The 21,801-nt window shown below is 36.6% G+C and overlaps 1 protein-coding gene across 12 annotated transcripts in view; it reads left to right on the top strand.

Moving 5' to 3' along the window:
• The first annotated feature begins 12,166 nt into the window (after positions 1 to 12,166).
• The window catches only part of LOC140152931 (uncharacterized), a 114,603-nt gene continuing 104,968 nt past the window's right edge, over positions 12,167 to 21,801 (top strand). For all 12 annotated transcript variants that reach the window (XM_072175483.1, XM_072175482.1, XM_072175481.1 and 9 more), the window contains exon 1: positions 12,167 to 12,438. In XM_072175483.1, coding sequence (XP_072031584.1) covers positions 12,390 to 12,438 — 49 coding nt within the window. In that variant the 5' untranslated portion in view covers positions 12,167 to 12,389. The remainder of the gene's footprint in view (positions 12,439 to 21,801) is intronic.

Below are 21,801 nucleotides of genomic sequence, written 5' to 3'. Positions count from 1 at the left end.
CCGTATTAAATAGGTACACATTTAGTACTTTCTGTCAATCAAGTATGGTTTATTCTCTACATGTCAATTTTTAAATCATTAGCATAGTCCTTATAATAACGGTGGACCGTCTTCATGAGTAAATGACAGCAAACCAGTGAACAATACCCCAAAACTCAGTCAGTGGAGCTCCGACCGTACATGTCAATAGCGTCATTATCAATTGGATTAGTCGACCGTAGCGGAAAATTCGATCGCTCATTGGATAAATATTATCACGTGGTAATAAATTTGCGTTGGACAATCGATTACTACTAATGGTTTAGTACTGCATATCTCGGTTTAATCTTCACTAAGCGGCTTTATGGCTGGAAAGGTCACGGTGAATTTGCCGTGGACATAAGTGCACTATGACTATCAAGCGTCTTCCTAAACTTTGATGTAATTGTCCAGGTTTCTGCACCATAAACCAGAACTGATTCAACCGTGGTGATGAAAAGCTTGGTTTTCAGATTTCTAGGCAGGCTCCTCTTCCATATCTTGTTCATGCTGTTGCAGGCCCTCCATGCCCGGGCTTTCCAGATGTTAAAGTCCTTTTTACTGCTACCAATCCAAGCCCCAAGGTATTTGAAGTCGTCAACTATTTCAAGATCGCTGCCATCAAGTGTTTGGATTGGGGATGGGGCCATATCGCAAACCATGTGCCTTGGCGTTCATGCTGAGACCGACTGTATAGGTGCTGCAGAACTGCGTAAATTAATAATAAGTTGATCGCTACATCGCAAACTATTTTCACCGAGGTTGACTGCAGCGTGATGTAATTATATTAACTTATTGATTGGAACAAACGACCCACAATTTGTGATTTCAGCCACCACATGAGTAAAAAGTTATAAATTGACATAATTACCTGTTAGATAAAATCAAAAACCATGACGATGTCCCACCTACCCCACAACAGATCCACTTTGGGTAAGTAAATAACTAGATAAGTGGCTCATTTATATATTACATATTAGTTTTTATATAGTTTGCATAATTTCATCATAATTTCATCTTTATTTAAGATCATCACGCTTTCTTGATATGGGATATGCATATTGCCAATATGGACACCCGTTGCTTTAACATATTCTGCGGCTCCAATACCAAATAGACCCATTTGAGGTTTGAAACTAAAGCACAACATATTTATGCTGGGGTATAAGTGGGGCACTTGGCATCGCCCGTTTGCTGCATAAGATAATATATAGTTTGATCTGTTGATAGGTGTCTCACTTACCAGCTCTTTCCCACTGTCACAGTTACCTTAAATCCATGTACACATATTGTGCAAAGTCATGAACCGTTTGGATCTTTAAAACCAAGTTGGTATCACACTTGCTAAACATCACAGGTTGAGGGTAAACATCTAAAGTAAATCCTACGTGATCTCATTCACCCGATCTAAATAGAAGTGACGTTTGCAAATTCATGTTTATTCTGCGTTATAATACCAGATTTATTGAGTAAACGACTTTGAAGGTTTCATAAGACACGGTCAATATTGGGCGCATAATTTTCACTTAATTCCTGGATTTAGGGTAACCTGTCAGTGTACCCGGGCTTCCAACGGTACGAGGTATGAATATAATCTGACAGTTAAACATAATAATACATTAATCTATCTTTGCAAAGTCAATTCATGTTTTTCCCTGAATTTAATACCGGATTTGTTAGTAAATGACTTTGATGTGTATGTAAGGTTAGATAAAACATGGTCAATATTGGCCACACTGTTTGTACTTAAATCCTGGATTTAGTTTTACACATGTAACCTGTCAATATACCCGACTAACGGTTCTGAGTAATCTGCAAGTAGAAACGGACTAAATTAGTCTAGCAGGTTATCGATGTTAAGTGCAGATTATTACAACGTTCTCTTATTGTCTTTGTATGGTTTCCTCGTCTTAGATTGAGGGATTTCCCCATAATTTGGGAGGAACTTCCCCGGCATACTTCACCTAGACCTTTTAGTCTATTGCTCCTAATAGTAAATTTACTTTGGATTCAGGGAGGATTCTTCTGTACTTTCTTGCGATAATTGGTAGGACAGTGCTAAAGGTGTTTGTCATTGTTCGGTAATAACATTTTATGAGTTGCTGAGTGCCTCTTATTATGTAATAAAATAATTTTTATATTTCAACTTTAAATGTTTTGATATCATATTTGTAATAAACGTACAATTCTACTACTAGCTACTACTGTCTATGAACACAAGCTAACACACATAGATTATATTGAAAACAACAACACGTGGTTTTCGGTTAGACTACTGCTAGAATTTGGATGAGCATGCGGCAAGGCAGATCTAGACCAATGTATTATAAGCGCAAATAATATAATATTGAAAAGATTATCCGCAGTGGATTGCCTTCAAATGACTTGGCTTTTGGGAAGGGCTGTCCATTTTGTTTATTGAACAAAAATAACGTTTTAATGTGTGGAGCAAATTCTATTTATTTCTGTTTGTATTTTCTATTACACATTTTGCCTAGTGCAAAATATATATCTCCACACCTGATGCGACCAACAAAGGGTAATGTGCTCCTGTTGTGTTCAGATATCCAAAGACAAAACCAAGGTCTTGATATATATCTTTAACAGGCTAAATATAGGGCAAATTGGTAAACTAGTTGACTAATGTCCAGATTGTTACAGTGTCTTCGGTTTATCTGTGTACGGACTAACATACCTTTTCGTCTAAGTTAAATGTTGAGAGATTTTCCCATAAATTGGGAGAAAGCTTCTGGCCAGACTTACGGACTGAAATGCAGATCTAGACCATATTTTGGGAGGGACTTCCTCATCATACATACTTAATTCAACCTCTTTCTTCACCGCTCCTTTCGCTTCTGTACGTCGTGGCTAAATTGATGGGACGGTGCCAGATGTGTTTGCACCTGTTTTCAAATGGGCGACCCATGTTTGGGGTTGCTTGGCGCCTCTCTGTTCACAATGGCTTCAAATATTGCTTGAACGTGAAATCTTAGGCAAAATTAACGTTTAAAATTCTTTAACCATAATATTTAGCATTACTAAACAGTAATTATATACAATAAACAATAACAACGTGCGTTATTTTGAGCTATAGACCAAAGTGTTTGGAAGCTCAAATAATTTGATATTGAAATAAGCTGTCTGTTGTGGATTGCCTTGGCTTGGCTTATCTTTTGGGAAGGCTATGCTTCTTTTGCTGTTTATGAGAAAAAGTTGTGGTTTAATATGTGAATCCAATTTCTACATATTTCCTGTATATCTGTCTGTTCCAATCTCTTTCGCTTATATTGTATTTACGAACAGACTACACTCATGGTTAGAAGTATTACACCAATCTGTCTCGTCTATTTCGCGAAATATTTTTTAGTAATCCTTTCATTAACGAATATTTGAACATTATGCCAAATATCTCTTCACGTGTATTTTTAGTGTACAGTGTGCAGACCCAAAATAAGCAGTGTAATTCAAATGGTGTCGTCTGTGCTTTTCAAATGTTATATTTGTCTGCCCCAGATCAAGGTGGCTCATTTCTCTTCTATAAAAGGAAATTTTTAAAGGCCCCTTCAGCGATTTGCTTATTTGAAAATAGAAATTGAAACTTATTTTTTTTGCGCCTTTTAGCAACATTATAACAATTCAAGATCACACTGTTTGAGCTTTGCTTCTTCAAGGGAGTTCCTAAGCCAATGGAATACTACATCTGGCATCCCTATTAACACGAGAGAAGTCTAATCCATCTATGTACCACCCATCTCTCTGATCTGCATCACCAGCAAGGTCAGGAGACTGTTGTACAAACCCAGTGGCGTAGCTATGGGTTGTAGCGCCCAGGGCTAAGGATACATAATGGCGCCCCTCCCCAATCTTTGAAACAAGTGCACGCGGAGCGCGCGAAAATATGCATACATACGGCCTATCACTCATTAATTCTGGTTATAATGAAGCATATTGGCCTTAATTTGATATTTCAAATGATGTTGTGCTGATGAAATGCGCGCAACTCAAAAATGTTCATATTGGTCAATTCGGCGCCCCCCCTAAGGGTGACGCCCAGGGCACGTGCCCCCTCTGCCCCCGTCGCTACGCCACTGTACAGAACCAACTTCATAAGTACCTCCTTGGAAACCACCTGATAGAATAGACAGTTTGGATTTAGGCCACACCACAACACGGCTGGCATCCTCACCATTCTGACCCAAGAGTGGTCCGGTCCAATTCCCTGGAGAGAGGCAACGAAGTGTGCCTGTTTGCCCTGGACATAAAAGAGCATTTGACAAGGTCTGTCAAAATAGCCTTTGCTCGAAACTCATGGCAAAAGGAGTATTCGGCAAGATGCTCACCTGGATTAAGAGCTACCTGACAGATCGTTAACCCTAACCGACTTGAGTACTACAAAATACTACAAACAACTTCACTGCGCGTGCGTGCATCCCACGGGATGTGATGATGCAATCACCCTAAGTGATTTATAGGCACGCTTTTGCTGGCCCGGCCAGCGTAAGTCCCGTGGCTAAGTGATGACGACCTAGAGGTTGGCATGCGAGGAGTCTCGGGTTCGAATCCACCACCCAGAGCAAACACCTTCTTTATTTTCTCTCTTTATTCCCCACTTCTTTCCAATCCAGTCGCCAAAAAGCCCTTCGGTTAAATCAAAGTTGTCTTATCTGGCCAGTCATCAAATACTTCCTCCATCAATGCATTAGTTCCCCATGGGTCAATATTGTGCTCACTTTTGTTCACTGTCTTCATTGATGACCTGGGTGATGAGTGTAAAACCAACTCTACCTCTGCGGAGACAATTCCACCTTGTTTCGGAAGCTGTTACTGCTAACCTGGACAGAGACCTGGAGAAAATGAGGATCTGGGCAGACAGATGGAAGGTGACCTTCGAGCCATAGAAATGTAAGGCAATGGCAATATCAAGAAAGAGGAATTCAATCAAGCTAGATCTTCTGTTTGGTACAAAGCACATTTTTAACGTCTCATTCAGGTAAGAGCAGGACAGAAGCTGGGGGCTCCCAGTTGCAAATAAACTTGATATCAGAGGCAGAGCAAACGTTTACAACGCTCATGTTCGCAGTGTGATGGAATATGCCTCGCTGTCTTAGATGAGTGGCACCACTCTAGAATTACTATACTATATCCAGAGGAAGCAAGTTCAGAGCTGAACATCACATTTCTCCATCAAAGGTGTCAAGTGGCTGCAGCAACAGACCTCTACTAAATGCACACGAACTTGTGCCCACCAGATCTGAAGGTACTACTACCAAAGCTATTTGTAGTCAGAAGAGCTACCCGTTCCAGCTTGTCCATGCCTTGCCATGCTCACACAGTACCAGTTTCTAGAACCATATCAACTGACAGGACCTTCATGTAGTCCGAGACATATCTGACAACGGCGCACCATCCTTCAGGAGCAGAGTGCATACGCATCTTATTTCACGTGTCTGATGCTTTACTGTATCTCTTAAATCTTGTTGTTCCTAAGCCGCTGTGAACCACTGATTGGCCCATGTGGTTGTCTTTTATAGTGCCTATATCAATTATTGATCTGTGTCGCTCCTCATGGGCTATTGACTTCTGGTCATGTAAAAAGTTTTCCTTGTTAATTGGTGACGCAAACCTCAATTTTCGAGAGTCGAACTAGAAAAACTTTCTAATACTCGGATCACGCCTCTAAAAAATACTAAGTAAGGAAATAAATCTCATTGAGCTTTTGGAAAAAATTCTTTGATTGTTGAGTCGTCTTTGTTCTGTCTTTTCATTTGCACCGATATTAGTCGACAGGTTTATGTTGAGGGATTTCCCAATAATTTGGATGGACTTTTCTTCATCATGCGCGATTCAACCCCTTTCTTCAACTACTCTTTCATAGTTTGCATTTTCTGGCTATAAATCTGGAAATAACCTTTTTCTCTCTCTGATGTTTAATTTCTTGTAGGTGAAATATTACATACAATAAAAGAAAAATGTTTTTTGATAGTGCAACGTTAAATTTTGTTGTATATCATATTTGTTAGTATTAAAGGCAGTAACTAAATGTACAAACATTTTAGAGTCTGACTTAGCAAGCAGTTGGGCAGATCTTCAAGCAGAAGCGCAAATAATTTAATTTTGAAAAGGGTTGTCTGACTTGGCTTGACGTTTGAGGGCATTCAAGGGAAGGACCACAACTGTAAAAATGTGATTTAATGTGTGAATCTATCGATTTCCTGTGCTTAATTCTTTAATCCTTTAATAATTGAACATTTGCAGATTTGCCAAATACAAAATATGCCCATACCTGATGAGACCAACAAACGGTACATGCACTTTTAATAAGTTCAGATGTGTGCTCTTGTGGTTTTCATTTAAGTTTGCACAGAACGTATTATTCTTGAACGTGTTAAATATGGCGCAAATAATTAATAAAGCAGGTATACATGTAAAGTATAGATTGTGTAACAACGTTTTTGTGTTGTCTTTATACCATGCATCTATTGTTCGACATACGTTTATCCTTGTCTTTAAAGATACTTCGTCAAACCTTTTGGCTATTAAATTGATCTGACGGTACATGAAGTATTTGCACGTGCATGGAATAACTATGGGTGGGGGGGGGGGGGGGGGACTGAGTGCCTCATTATTGCCCATAATTTTGTAACTCCTCTTGCGTGCAATCGTATATACAATATATTATTTTGTATATAAATATAGTTTGTCTATTCCCGTAAAAACATCAATTAAGATTTAAGTTGAGCAAATTGCTTTTGGTTGAGCTAGTGTATGATTGAAATAGAGAATGGCAGATCTAGACCGAAGTGTTGAAAGCGTAAATAATTTAATATTGAAAAGGTTGTCTGCTGTGGATTGCCTTGGATTGCATTGGCGTTCGGAAAGGACTGTGTTTTTTGTTTATGAACAAAGGTTGTGGTTTAATGTATGAATCAAATTTCAATCATTTTCCTTTATGTGTTATCTATAAATCCTTTTATTATTGAATATTTGCCTATTTGCCAATTTATCTATACGATGAGGCCAACAAACGGTAAATGTACTTTGAAAAGTTCACATATTTGTTGTGGTGTTCTTTTTGTTTTTCTATTTTCATAGCGCATTTTTATTTTGTTAATAATGCGTTTCTTTGTAAAAATATATTATTCCAACATGAAACGTTCTTAATGTTCTGTATGAAAGGTAATTAGTAATCAACAATTAAAAAGATAACTTAAAGATGGGTTATAATATGAAGAGCCCATCATCGTTCCACATTGGACCTATCGAAACCGAGACCCTGTGTCAAAAGAAAGCCTATAGCCTAGTTTTAGTTAGCTAGTTTTCTTGTAGGCTCCGTTATAATTTAACACCTTTTAGCAAAGGCGTTGTAGGCTAAGGATACCACCCCAAGAGCATGTCAATGACCACTGCGCAATTAAGATACGCGCATATCTGTATTTGTTTGACTTCTAACATGAAAAAACGCGGAAACAATTTAACAATTGCACACAATTTGGAATAAGAATGTTCGAATAATGGGCTCGACGCACTCTTTAAAAAGGGCGCAACTTAGAACCTTTTTGTCTGAGCACCCTCGGGAAACAAGGACTCTCAATATTTTTAGGACCCCAAAAATTCCTTATAGAACCAAACCCGTTGGAGAATGTTCAATTGTTCTTAAAAGTTCTCCATGGAAGACAACAAAATAAACCTTTAATATCCTTTTTTCTTAGTGCGTGTAAGATATAGTATAGTAAATATTATGTGTTAAAATGGAACTACACACCTTTAACGAGAATACCTGAGTAAAACGGTGTCACCTACAATGACACATGCATGGATTTGCTTCATCATATGTTTTTATTGAGGTGATTGACTATAGTTATACTAAAAGTATGTCATCATATAATTCTTAATCATGATACATGAATCGTGTCAATCAAATAAAGGCACATTTATGATGAATGATATCTGTGGATTTCCGTGGGATTTCCATACGAAATAGAGCAACAAGAACATTCTGTTAAATGTTTGTACTCAATCCTCCCGAAGAAGAATCGCTTTCTTACACAATAGCAACTTTTCTGCTAGTAAGTGACAAAATGTAAAATACAATGACACATACATGGATTTACTTTATAGCTTTATTATATTTCTGGAGGTGATTGACAACAGAAATCCTGGTAAAACTAAAAGTGTGTCATGATCTTATTTCATCTTATGGCACATGAATCGTACCAATCAAAGTAAGGTAGGCTGAGGCTTGCACTACAAATCTCTGCACTTTTTTTTTTAAAGAGAGGCACGATGATGAATAATTTCTTTGGATTGCCAGAAGAAATCAAACAACAAGCTTACCATTGGTTTAGATACATATTCTTAAGACGCCTTTACTATTGACTAATGGAAACATAACCTAATGCAATTAAAACAACTTTAAGGCAAATATAAATGAAACACACCAACGTGCTTCCGGTTGAGATCGAATAAATCAGAATATCATGCTAATTTCTCTGCTTGGTAGAGATATGGATATGTCAAGGAGAGTAGCGTCACAGGAAGTCATACACTTAATATCTTGGTAAAGATATCAACTTCATTTAACTTCCTAGCTTTTTAAAAATCTATGTGCCTTATTGGAATATTCAGAGGAAGATAAATATAGCCCATTGGGCTATTCCAGAAAATAAGTGCACACCCCCTATAGAGGAGTAACTTTTCAATCACAGAAATGTCCGGATTTCCACTTGAAAAAGCTTGGAAATTTAACTAAATAAAGGATAAATCACGGAAATTCCCAAAATGAGCTCTCAAATTTAGGATTTCTGATTTTGAACTATATTTCTGCCGGATTCCTTTACTGGATTTCCAACAGTCACGACTGGACAAAAAATCCGGAAATCCGAACTCCCCTATAGGGGTGTGCATTTGGAATTTCAATCTATACTCCGATATTTCTAAGTTAAGAGTAGTATAATTACGAATATAAAATATGCAAAATGAAATAATTGTCAATACAAATCCCAAAATGTTAATTCTGCTAATATGAGCTATGTCAACAGCAGCTGTGTACAGAAGCTCGCATGCTTTCCCTATAGAATTAGCAAGAAACCACATAATTCCTTTACGAAGTTTTTCTATTCCTTCTGTAATTAGTGTCAATGTGGTATCTTTCAAATTCGTTGCAAAGGAAATTAAAATAGATTTAATATTTCTGAGTGTCACGGAATTATTTTATCTAGCATACATAGTGGATAGCTATATTAAACTTGATGTTACTATGGACTATTTATGAGTAACGACATGACTAACTCGGCACATAAAAAATTACAAAATGTTCAAACCAACTTTACAGAACCATTAAATACACTTTAATATTATTCTTCCGATTATTTGTTTCTTTTCTCACTTCGCAATATTTCAGTTAGTATTTTCAGATTTTCACTCTTTTATCCATTTTCCTTTTTGCTATCACCAAGAAGGAAATCCACATAAATTATAGAGATTTGATTCCGGATGTTACCGTCAGGTTTATGCCGGGAAGTTGATGGCTGGAAGTCAATGATATCCCACAATGCCCGCACATTGGCCCTACATCAAGATAAGCATATCGTATAAGTTATATGTTATAAGTTCTTTGGTAGCCAATCATATGGTCATCAAGACATCATACAACCGTTGCTCCTGATCACTCGTATGGCTCCTAGCGAGGCAAGCAATAATCCGATTAACACACTATGCACGAGTGAATGAATACTATTGTCTCTTCGAACACCCTACTCAGTTAATCCCTCTTTTATCTCTATAGCTTTAGTTTTGATTATCCCTAAAAAGATTTCATCAATTACTAACCACTTGAATAAATCGGATTAACTACCATAGCAATAGGTAAAAACAATAGAGAGTTCCCGTGTTTTGGGTTACCCGCCATCTTGGAGGGAAACCTAAACTCCGTTTACAATTTTCAGAATACCAACACTCGCGCAATAATTAGCAAATGTTATTTTGTAGAATGTAGCACCAATAGGGTCATTGACCAAATCAAAGGAATGAGGAATACGGCGGTGCGAATCACGTTATAAACACTATTGTAGTCCGTTCCGCTTGAAAACACGGGAACTCTCTATTTTGAATATATCGCCCTGCACTACAAGCAGGTTGCACTCATCACCTGTGTATGTCTGCAATCATAGGTTGAATACAATAACAAGACATCATACAACCGTTGCTCCAGATCACTCGTATGGCTCCCAGCGATGCAACCTATAATCCGATTAAAACATTATGCACGAGTGAATGAATACAATTGCCTCTGAACATGCTGAATTCTATTCGAACACCCTTCTCAGTTATTATATCTTCACAACCCTAATTGTAATAATGTTATCCCTAAAAGATTTCATCAATAGAGGTTGTGCATATGACGTATCATACCGTAAATATGGCGGACTTCTCAAATGCATACAACAAAAGCATGATTGCACCATACTGCAGTTACTGTCCGTTTTCCTATACACAATACACAGTGCTCTCACCATTGACGCGCGACCTTTACAAATAGTGTATGTTAGAAGTATATTGCATTTGCCTAGTTAACATCACTGTGTGAAAAATAACCGGCCAATATTTAAACTATTCTCCAAACTTCTAGCAAATATATTTCTCTAACATGACCTAAAATTACAGCTAGGTTAGATGTTCAGAAATAGTCGCACTTTCGTGGAATATGAGTGAGGGCAAAGCATAGCTAGCTCATAGCTAGCCAACTCCCCGTGTTAATTGAATGGAGATTTGACCGAAAATATTGAGCTATATTGGTAACGGACCACTCCGTTCTGAAGGATGCCACAAAAAAACGGTACAAGCTACATTTAAACTATTCTATGAAATTCTAGAAAATATAGTTTTGTAACATGTCCTAAATATTTAGCTAATTTAGGTGTTTGGAAATAGTCGCACTTTTGTGTTTTAGGAAGGATATGTAAACGACAGATAACACCAAAAATATGAAGAAATTATTTCCAAACCGTGTTAAGTCAACAATCATTATGTTGCTCATTTTCAAGAATGCTGGTTAACAAAAAGCAGGCCATTGTCTCATTTCGTGAACAAAGGTCCACATACCATTGTTTCCTTGCGTTTCCTTTATAATCAGTTACCCAACTGAAGCTGTATTATAGCACCTCATAGCGATACCACACATATAAAACAGACACATGTGCACAACCAGAGAAGATCCGATTTAATCAGTTGAGCTGTTTCAATGAGTGTTATCTTGGTTTGATAGCTTTTAATGGGGTTTAAGTCCTGCAAAGGTCGAGATGAATTCTACTGTAGACATGACTGCATCATGATCTACCGCGACAGTTCGTCTCACACACATAACAAATGCACTACGATCAAATAGGTTGATGACAACATTTGATTGAATGGACTGCACTGCGCCATGATTACGGTGAAGAACACCGGTTCAAATCTTTTGTTTGCAGCCAATCGATAAAAGCATGCAGGGCCTCTATTACTTACCATGCACTTGAATATGGCAAGAAACAACAACCTCCCAAATGACACATTTATTCGTGTCACGATGAGCACATGTTCCGTCAAAAACTTTACTAAGTAATATTCTAAATTGCGCCTCAGCAAACTCGTCCATTTTTCGTCACATTCTAAACAGTATCCTTTGCACTAGCGTAATGTCCTGAATGTATCGTTATCATCACCCTTGCACATGCACATAGGGAAGCTGAGGGAAGTAGTTTGGAATTTGTGCATACCATTATCAATACACTATGAACCATCACAACCCAATCACAATGAGCAAAATATCGTTCAAAGAACTTACATAATCAATTTGTAAAATATACAAATGCACTACTATAGGATATATGAGTACCTTACGTTCTTTATTTTGAGTTTAAGTATTGAGCATTCGCTGCCTTTAGAAACCAATATTTAGAAACCAATACCAAATATATTGATATTACTTTGAAAAGCTCTTCAGTAACGCATTTGTAAGGGATTTGTATGAATTAGACAAAAGTGGTGAAATCTGCTAGCACCTCATAGTTATTGGCCGCATTGCATTATGGGAATTCATTACGTCAAGTTCTTGGGAAGTTAGTACGCTTGCTTACACTAGGCAAAGTATAGGTAAAGGGAAAAAGTTGAATGGCTGGCTCAGTTGGCGCTCTGACACTGCTCAGTACAACAGTTTCAAACTGAAAAGAGACAGGGAACTTTCGTCCAGAGTGATATAGAGAACCATTGATTGCCCATTGACGACTCCCGGTAATTTCTTGCCAGGGATTTATTACTGATATTGGTGGTTGCCATATGAGTTCATACTGGATATTATTTTTCTGCAAGTCTTCCAAGTTTTGAAAGGAGTAATAATGGCTTGTTGTAACTTGTTTCTGTGGACTACCGTTGTCACCTTAGCAGGTAAGTTGATCTTAAACTTAAAAATATACCAAAAGGTAAAATATGACGTTATGGTGACATTTGATACCGGTGCAACAGTTGAATCTCTGGTTTGTTTGTTGAGATGAATAGATACCTGACCGAAGCAGGTGTGATAAGCTATGAATTTGTTTCGAAGATATCCTTTGAAATATATTCTTATCAAACCAATAGGCCTATATTGTTCTTCAGGTGTTCAATTCAAAATAGGCTATTTTCATTCATCTTAAGTCTTGTATATTGAGGAACACGAATGCTTTTAGTTTAAACAACAGCTTATAAAATAAAACATCAATTCCTGCGTAAAAATGTGGTATTAATGATTCTTTCAGGCGCTATTTTATGAGCTGTTTCAGGTAAAAAAATGCCTAAAATGTTTTATGAGTCACGTGAGAGAAATATTTGAATTGGGGCCAACCATGACAGCTTCGTGCGATATAGGCACTCACCAATGGAAAATGTTGAAATTGGTTTCCGTTGCATTGTGCCGGTAGAGTTGTCTCCAAAAATGTGATTTCCGGTAAGACGTTAGACTCAATCATATGTCTTGTTGCAACTAGGTTAACGGTTGTAACAATATGTATAATGACCTATTTGATGTTTGACAGTAGCCCAGGGTATTTTGACGATTGTAATCTACACTCTGAAAATTAATAATTTCAACATGGAATATTTTTCATTCCCATTGTTGAGTCGAACCCCGGAGCCGAATCCTTCCAGAAACCGCTGTATCTTGTTAGCTTTGTAAATCTACATAGCATGCTGAATAACTCTTTTTTTTAATTTTTATAAAAACATAAACTATTTAAGTTTCTGGAACTGGAAGCAAAACGGTTTTCATGAAATGTCCTTTTATTTGGAAACGAATTTGTAAAACTTAAAAAAAAAAAATAATTTGGATTAGTTATGTTTACTCTTCGAGCATTGCTTCAAACAATCAAACTAGCCCTACTAATGTAGTGATCAGTACGCTTCGACAATATTTATAAATACGTTTTTACAAAAAGGCACGTGATCCATGGGCACGACAAGTAAGCGTGACCAAATCCTCTTGCATCAAGTATTAATTGAACAGCAAAATTATTCCGAATTTGTAATATGTTATCAAATACAACATTTTGAAAGTATTTGACAACGGCAAAAAATATTCAACGACGGACACGTTTACAATATAATCACAAAGTTGAACAAAATAGACACTTTTGCAGTACAGTAGTCTCATGTTGTTCCGCCTTTGCATTCAAATATATAGGAAGACCACCAGCTATGCAAAAGGTCGAGACTTACTGTCTACAGGCTGTTATGGCAGCACTTAGGTGGTCACGTGCGTATTTATGAAAACGTATTTATCAATGTAGTCGAATCATACTGCTAATTGGAGTATTTCAATACCTGGTTAATCATAATTATTGCATCGTTAACGCTTTACACATCCACATTTGATAGCAATCTTTCCAAATGTCTTCGCCCTGATCTTAATCTACTTCTGATTGCAATTGATAAGACTTATGCTGAAATAACATTCCTATCACTATTAACATGATTGATAAGCACTTGAAATATTAATGTGCTGAATTGTTTCTCATAGCTTTGAAAAGAACAATCCATTTCATTGGTTCAGAATAAATCGCTCCTTTCTAGCGACGAAAGCTTAAATCCAATATAATGACTGACGTCACTCACTATGTTGTTATAGTATTTGTTAGACATCAACGTATGAATCAAATTGCCTCAGTACCTAAACGGTCAAAACAAAACGAATCGACCATGAACACAAACAATACCTCGGAAAGGCTTGGCTATACATTAAGCTACAGTACATTACGATCCACAGCTCATGTCCAGCTGTAAATGTGAAAGGCGGAAGGGAGATTTATATCATCATTCCTGTCTTAGGCCTTCCTGAAGCCCTTATATTACTATATCAAAGAGAAACACTACTTCCCTGGTATAGATAAACAGGGCATAGAATGATTTCGCCTATCACATCCATCCAACCACCATGGTCCGTCAAGTCCAACAATGGGGCAAAAGGTTTTCAAGATATTGCAAGATTTTATGCTGAAGTGAAAAATACATGACAATGAATAAAACCATGCATGGGTTTGGGTCAGAAGCATTAGCTGTGTCACTTCTAGACAATCTTACAGAATGAGTTGACGAGTTGATAATGAAATACTAGCATGTCATGACATTGAGGTAATTATCTTGACACATAACATTTGCAAGGACATTAAAGAGAAATTATGCCTGTACACACTCCTGTAAGTGCCTACCTATGTATCTTATTATTATGTGACTTACCTGGCTATCCACTCCTTATTATCACGTAGATTCAATTAGGACATAACCTTGTTCATGATTTCAATTAGATAATTTGATCTAATGCGTAAAGGATGACAATTCATTGTAGACAAGGAGATGTTCAAGGGCATTGTTAACATGAGTTAAGGATGTCTTCTAAAAAACAAGTTAATTGACATAAGACTTTTAAGTCTTATACTTAAAAGTATTTTTAGGTTAATATTTTGGTCATTAGTGTAGAGAATATATAGCATCTGTAATATAACATCAATTTAAAGTAGACACCTTATATAAGTAGTGGAAATCATACGAATTTACTTGATGAAACTTTAATAGTAGGACCAGTCAAATGATTATAATCACGAGAAAGTTTGTCACCAGATAAATCAATCACTTATTAAGACAAAAACTAACCAAGAAGAGAAACATTTTTATATTATGCTAGTAAATGACCTGTGAAGCAATTAAATATGCCTGCCTAAAAACTTTTTACTAAGTATCTTCCTGGCTATAGGTGTTTAAGTCCATAGTCCCTGGATAGTGCTTAAGTGGTCGCTGAACCAGATTAACACTTTTAACACATTTGATTTAATAATTTCCCCTCTCTCACAAGGTAACGTTGCCTTTAGGTCATTGTTAATTGCTATAGCAACTTTTTAACATGAAACTGATTAAAACACAAGGCATTTTACACACACAATTTACTTTGACCTATTTTATTCTTAATTCGGTAAAAGAAGAGACTGTTGAAAACTGGGAGGTTTCAGAAAAACACGATAATTGGAACAATAAAAAATGGCGGATGGTCGTTGTGTGTTGAGTGCTAACACGGTTAACTAGACTTAAAGTACTTTGTGCCGGAAACATGATTTTAGAAAGCCACGGAAACGTTGACAGTCAATTCAACACCCAAAGTGTTACTTTAAGAGAGTGCTATGTTTTATCAGCTATAATTATGGTATCCTACGAAACAATTCTGAATTTAAAGACAAACTCAATCATTTGACTTCGTATTTGATTTGGTACTTAATAGGTTTGCTAAGCTACCATTGATATAGATATTTCCGAGATATTGACAATTAAATTGTATTTGTTTTAATTTAATTTGTTTAAAAAGTTCACTCACTAAGGTTCAGTTTCAAAGTTTGGTTTCAATCATTAAAAATCAGTAGATCTTGGAATAATATCACAAGAGCGAAATGAAAATTATTGGGGCCTCACCAACCCCCCACTCTATGGTGATCTTTGATGGCCGGTCCTACCCCCGAGTAAGGTGCTTGGGTAAAAAAAGTAAACATTTTATCACTAAAATGAGCGCAAAGGATGGGTCAACGTAGGTCGTTTGGGCGTAAATGCGTGCGGTTTTTTTTAATAAGGATAAACCCCCCTGGTAGTTCTAGGGTTATTTGTATTTGTTTTAGTTTGACTTGTTTAAAAAGTTCACTTATTTGAGTTTCAAATTTTGGTTTCAGTCATCAAATCACATCTTCAGGCCCAAAAGTCTGTGTTTCTTAATAGTGATTTTTGTTATTTAATTGAAATTACATAATTACATTACGTGTTTGAAACCATGTTTAGCTTTTGATGAGTTTATTCATAATGTGCATAAATATGTCAGAAATGTATTGATACCTCTTCGATGTTCCATTTTTTTGTTCTGAGAGAGTATTGTATCGATGCCAATAATTAAAGGTTCGATAAAATGAGGTAGCTCTTGGCGACCCTTTTCCTCTGCCCTTTCCCATAAAGAGTATTACCAATCAGTTTGAAAATACGTAGCTCATTGCGACCATTTCAGTATTTCAAAAATTATTCTTTATTCTTCATCTTTTGACTTAATGACAAATACAACTTCCCGTTTAATGTTTTTACACTCCATGACACAACAGTATGAATTTAGAAAGATTATGTCATCAAAGTCACAAAAAATGATAATATATAATATATTATATTGTCCTATATCCCATCATGCCCTATTCCAGGACCTAGCTTGCAGTCATCTCAATCCGCGCATGACTTTGAACGCGATGCATGAAATCAGACCTTCAAACGATGATCGCAGGCGGAAGTACCATCTGGAATAGAGGATTGTGGGATATGAGGGAAAAGGTCATTACAATAAGCTTATATGACACGGTGCAGGAGATACAGGTATTTGACAAATCTTCATGAACCTTTAATGACCGTTTTCTATCATATCTGGCAGTATAAATACTCTTATGGCGTTGATGTGTTTTGTTAAGGAAGACGCCGATAAGGCGTTTCCTATTGCATTTAAGCATATCACCCCATTGAATGAACAATGAGACATCTTCACTCTGAAAGTAAACAATGACATGACAATGCAGCATTGGAAATTTACTTGTCAAATAAACTGTCAGAATGTCAAAAAGTATTATGACAGTTATATACATCATTAATTTTATTTTGGGTCTTTGGTCACTACCATGTTGTACTGTGACTGCATATTACTTCATGTAATGAACAATATCGACATTTTGCGTGACAATCACTATTTGCTTATTATGTCAACAATTACTTGTGATCATGTCTTTTATAGTTTGGGATACATTTCTGCATGAAATCTTGAATACTTTTTACGTTGTATTGGTAGATGAATAGCTCTCATCATCCTCACTGAATTATTAACAAAAACATCCATAGATTAAAACAATATCATGTGCGATGTCAACTGCTGGTGATCAGTTCCAGCCTTTTAGGCACAATTTTGCACTTGCCAGTGCAGTGCGTACTCCTGTATTATACAAGCAACTTTGATAGATTCTTATTTTGTGGATGGTTTTAGTGTCATACTTCTTCTGTATTTTCAAGATTTATCCTGGGATATACTGTCACTTTCACTTTCATGGATTTATAAAATCCACAGTGAACACAATAAAGATACTGTAATCATTACAAGTTGACACGTTCACAAGACACAGGACTTCAATATTCACATTATTAATCTTAGTCTTTCTAAACCAAAGAACTGCTCAATAAATAGCATTCCAATACATGTACAAACAAACAAATAAACTAATAACAACCAAAAACCGAACTTAGTGATAAAGTAGGGTGGTCATATCCTCTTGCCATTCAGTGTTGCTAGAGCAATTACCAAATGGTCTGCTTCAAACTTGTTTGCTATATAACGGAATGCGAATTGACTTGAAAGGGAAGTTAGACTTATCGAATTAAAATTAATTAGAACACTTCAGGATAGTGTTAAACAGGTAAATACGTGAGGGGATTTCATACAACTTTATATTGCATGCACTTGGACGAAGTTATTAATATATTTTAACATTTAATGCTAAAAATAAAACCCATACTTTTATGTGACAATGACGCTGGGTACCGCAATGTACACAGAGCGATAGTGTAATGACATAAAAATTTGGCTTTACCTTGTCATTGGTTTTTCGACGCCGTTTGTGCCCAAAGTAGTAACGATAGTAACTATCATGATAGCTTGAAAAGGGAAGTAAGAATTATGAAATTAGGATCACATTTAATTAGTCTATGACAACATAGGTGTCGACACAGGTAAACTATGTAATTAATGCAACTTCTTTATATGCTTTAACGTTATGAATATAAAAAATCAAATTGATATTTAAATGTGACACAAGGTACACAGAGCGAAAGTTTAATGACACAAAAACTTGGCTTCATCTTGTCAATATTTTGTTCGACACTATTTGTGGCTTAAGTATTGTTGGACGTCAACATTGTTCGTATTAAAAAAAAGGGTGAGCAGCCTATAGATTATGTATGTTGACCAAGTTTACTTTAGTTATTGTAACCCATTCAGTTCGAACTCATCCTAGTATTTGATTTATTCACTTAAATTCCCATTTTTGTAACTGTACTCCATGAACGAAAGTGTTGCACAACGTTTCCACAAATACATAATAATGCCATTAATTTTCCGGGTTAATTTTTTGGATCATAATAGCTTGAAAAGGGGAGTAGGAATTATCGAATTAAAATCAAATTCAATTAGAAATCTATTACAGCATACTCATAGGTATTAAAACAGGTACACTTTTTAGTTGATACAATTTTAAAACTTCTGAACATTCGTTCTAAAAATAAAATGGATATTGACAGTGACGCTTGTACCACAACGTACATATAGCCATAGCTTAACGACACAGAAACTTGGCTTCACCTTGTCAATAGTTTTTGACGCCGATTGTGCCCAAAGAAGAGTTGGTCGTCAAAATTGTTTATATTGAAAAATAAAATAAAGGTCGTTGCCTGAACGTTCCACAAATTTACAGCACAAATGAGTTCATTGATCATGATAGCTCATATTTTCATCTGGCCATGAAAACACCTGGCAACTGTGCTTCTATTGCCTTACATGGCTCCTAGCGAAGGATTCATTATTTTGAGTCAATTAATATTATATTGCAAGTGGCTCTCAATAGATAATCCATAATAGCCATTCACAAATCCTCTAATTTCTTCTCTATTATAATCTAACAATTAACCTTGGAGGGATCATCCAATAATAGAGGAGTGCAAAAATTGCAAGTATGTGACGTTTTGGTAAGAAAAAAATCACATTCCAAAAGACCGTCTTTCGTGTCACGGTGGACACATGTTTGGTATGTAACTGATGTCGACTGCTGCGAATTTCATCCTCTTATTTGTATTATTATGTTTTGATGAATGCAAGTGTGTGAAAAATTGGATCCAACACATAATAATGATACAATTGGATGCTTTACGCCCAATATTTATTGGTCTCGCTATGAGTTTTAAAATATTGGACGAAACGTGACTCAATCGATCCAATTTTATATCAAAATTGATGGACTTCTAATCTCAACAGCACCCTCGTGAACCCCCTCAGCATCGTCCAGAATGTAGATTCACATTACCCATACTGCTATATTTCTTACTCAGCTTCCCGTTAAAAAGGTCTTGAGGTTTCTTGCTCCGCTGCTGTTCTTGCCGCTTCTTGGCGACCAATTATCTAAACCGTGGATACGCACCTGTTCGTATTGCGTTGGGCATGGCCTCCGAATTCGAAGTCTGCCAGTTTGCTTGGTTTCCCACAGAGCTACATTGATACTTGGTTGGTCCATTTTAAGATGTTCTTACCAGGCACATTAGTGATCGTCACTTTACCAAGACACAGGAAGACTCATGTGATATTTTACCCATGAAATTGTCACTGAATATCAGCCAGAGGGCACATTGAATTGACAAATTAGATTTGAATGGAATGGGTGCATGCACAACACTTGGATGCAGTTCACCTAAAACAGACATCAAGGTGCCAAGAATGTGTTATCTGCTTACTCAGACAAAGTTTCTAAGTTTGAATGTAGGTGAGAATAATTGAAAGGACGTTCAAGGGGAATCCGTACAGAGTGTTAGTCACAAACCGATTCAGGATGAAATTCAAAGGCCATGCAAGGGCAAAGGGTATCGAATCTATTGGTAAAACCTATAAATGGAATGATATATTATTTAGATGCTTAAAATAGATCGACAAAAGTGACACAGATACTCATCATATTAAAAGAAGACGCCATATCATATAAATGGCTGGAATAGTGGGCATTTTGATTTGTAAACTAGTTCAAGCTTGAGTGACTCATGTCGTCGTGGAATTATCTTTATTGAAGAATGAAATTTTAGAATAATTAGGAATGGTCAAATCTGGGTTCTATTTTTAGAACTCTAGTCTGTTGCTTCCATTATTAGTTGTTCCCCCATGATCTGGGTGATATGGTAACACAACTTTGAAAAATAAAATAAAGGTCGTTGCCTGAACGTTCCACAAATTTACAGCACAAATGAGTTTATTGATTATGATAGCTCATATTTTCATCTGGCCATGAAAATAAATGAATTTGACGAATCCAAGTGTGTGAAAAATTGGATCCAACACATAATAATGATACAATTGGATGCTTTACACCCAATATTTATTGGTCTCGCTATGAGTTTTAAAATATTGGACGAGACGTGGCTCAATCGATCCAATTTTATATCAAAATTGATGGACTTCCAATCTCAGCAGCACCCTCGTGAACCCCCTCAGCATCGTCCAGAATGTAGATTCACATTACCCATACTGCTACATTTCTATTACTCAGCTTCCCGTTAAAAAGTTCTTGAGGTTTCTTGCTCCGCTGCTGTTCTTGCCGCTTCTTGTCCGACCATTTATCTAAACCGTAGATACACACCTGTTCGTATTGCGTTGGGCATGACCCCCGAATTCGAAGTCTGCTAGTTTGCTTGGTTTCCCACAGAGCTACATTGATACTTGGTTGGTCCATTTTAAGATGTTCTTACCATGCACATTAGTGATCGTCACTTTACCAAGACACAGGAAGACTCATGTGATATTTTACCCATGAAATTGTCACTGAATATCACCCAGAGGGCACATTGAATTGACAAATTAGATTTGAATGGAATGGGTGCATGCACAAAACTTGGATTCAGTTCACCTAAAACAGACATCAAGGTGCCAAGAATGTGTTATCTGCATACTCAGACAAAGTTTCTAAGTTTGAATGTAGGTGAGAATAATTGAAAGGACGTTCAAGGGGAATCCGTACAGAGTGTTAGTCACAAACCGATTCAGGATGAAATTCAAAGGCCATGCAAGGGCAAAGGGTGTCGAATCTATTGGTAAAACCTATAAATGGAATGATATTTAGATGCTTAAAATAGATCGACAAAAGTGACACAAATACTCATCATATTAAAAGAAGACGCCATATCATATAAATGGCTGGAATAGTGGCCATTTTGTTTCGTAAACTAGTTCAAGGTTGAGTGACTCATGTCGTCGTGGAATTATCTTTATTGAAGAATGAAATTCTAGAATAATTGGGAATGGTCAAATCTGGGTCCTAATTTTAGAACTCTAGTCTGTTGCTTCCATTATTAGTTGTTGCCCATGATCTGGGTGATATGGTAATACGACTTTGGGTTAAACTTTGATCGAGGTGAAATATTATAATTTATATAGAAATAACTTCAGAACGGGTATCCTAAAAAGTATCTGCC

This window comes from Amphiura filiformis, chromosome 5, assembly GCF_039555335.1.
Source record: "Amphiura filiformis chromosome 5, Afil_fr2py, whole genome shotgun sequence".
In the NCBI taxonomy this organism is placed as follows: Eukaryota; Metazoa; Echinodermata; class Ophiuroidea; order Amphilepidida; family Amphiuridae; genus Amphiura; species Amphiura filiformis.
The sequence above is the reverse complement of the archived record's forward strand: the minus strand, read 5'-3'. Positions and strand labels throughout refer to the sequence as shown.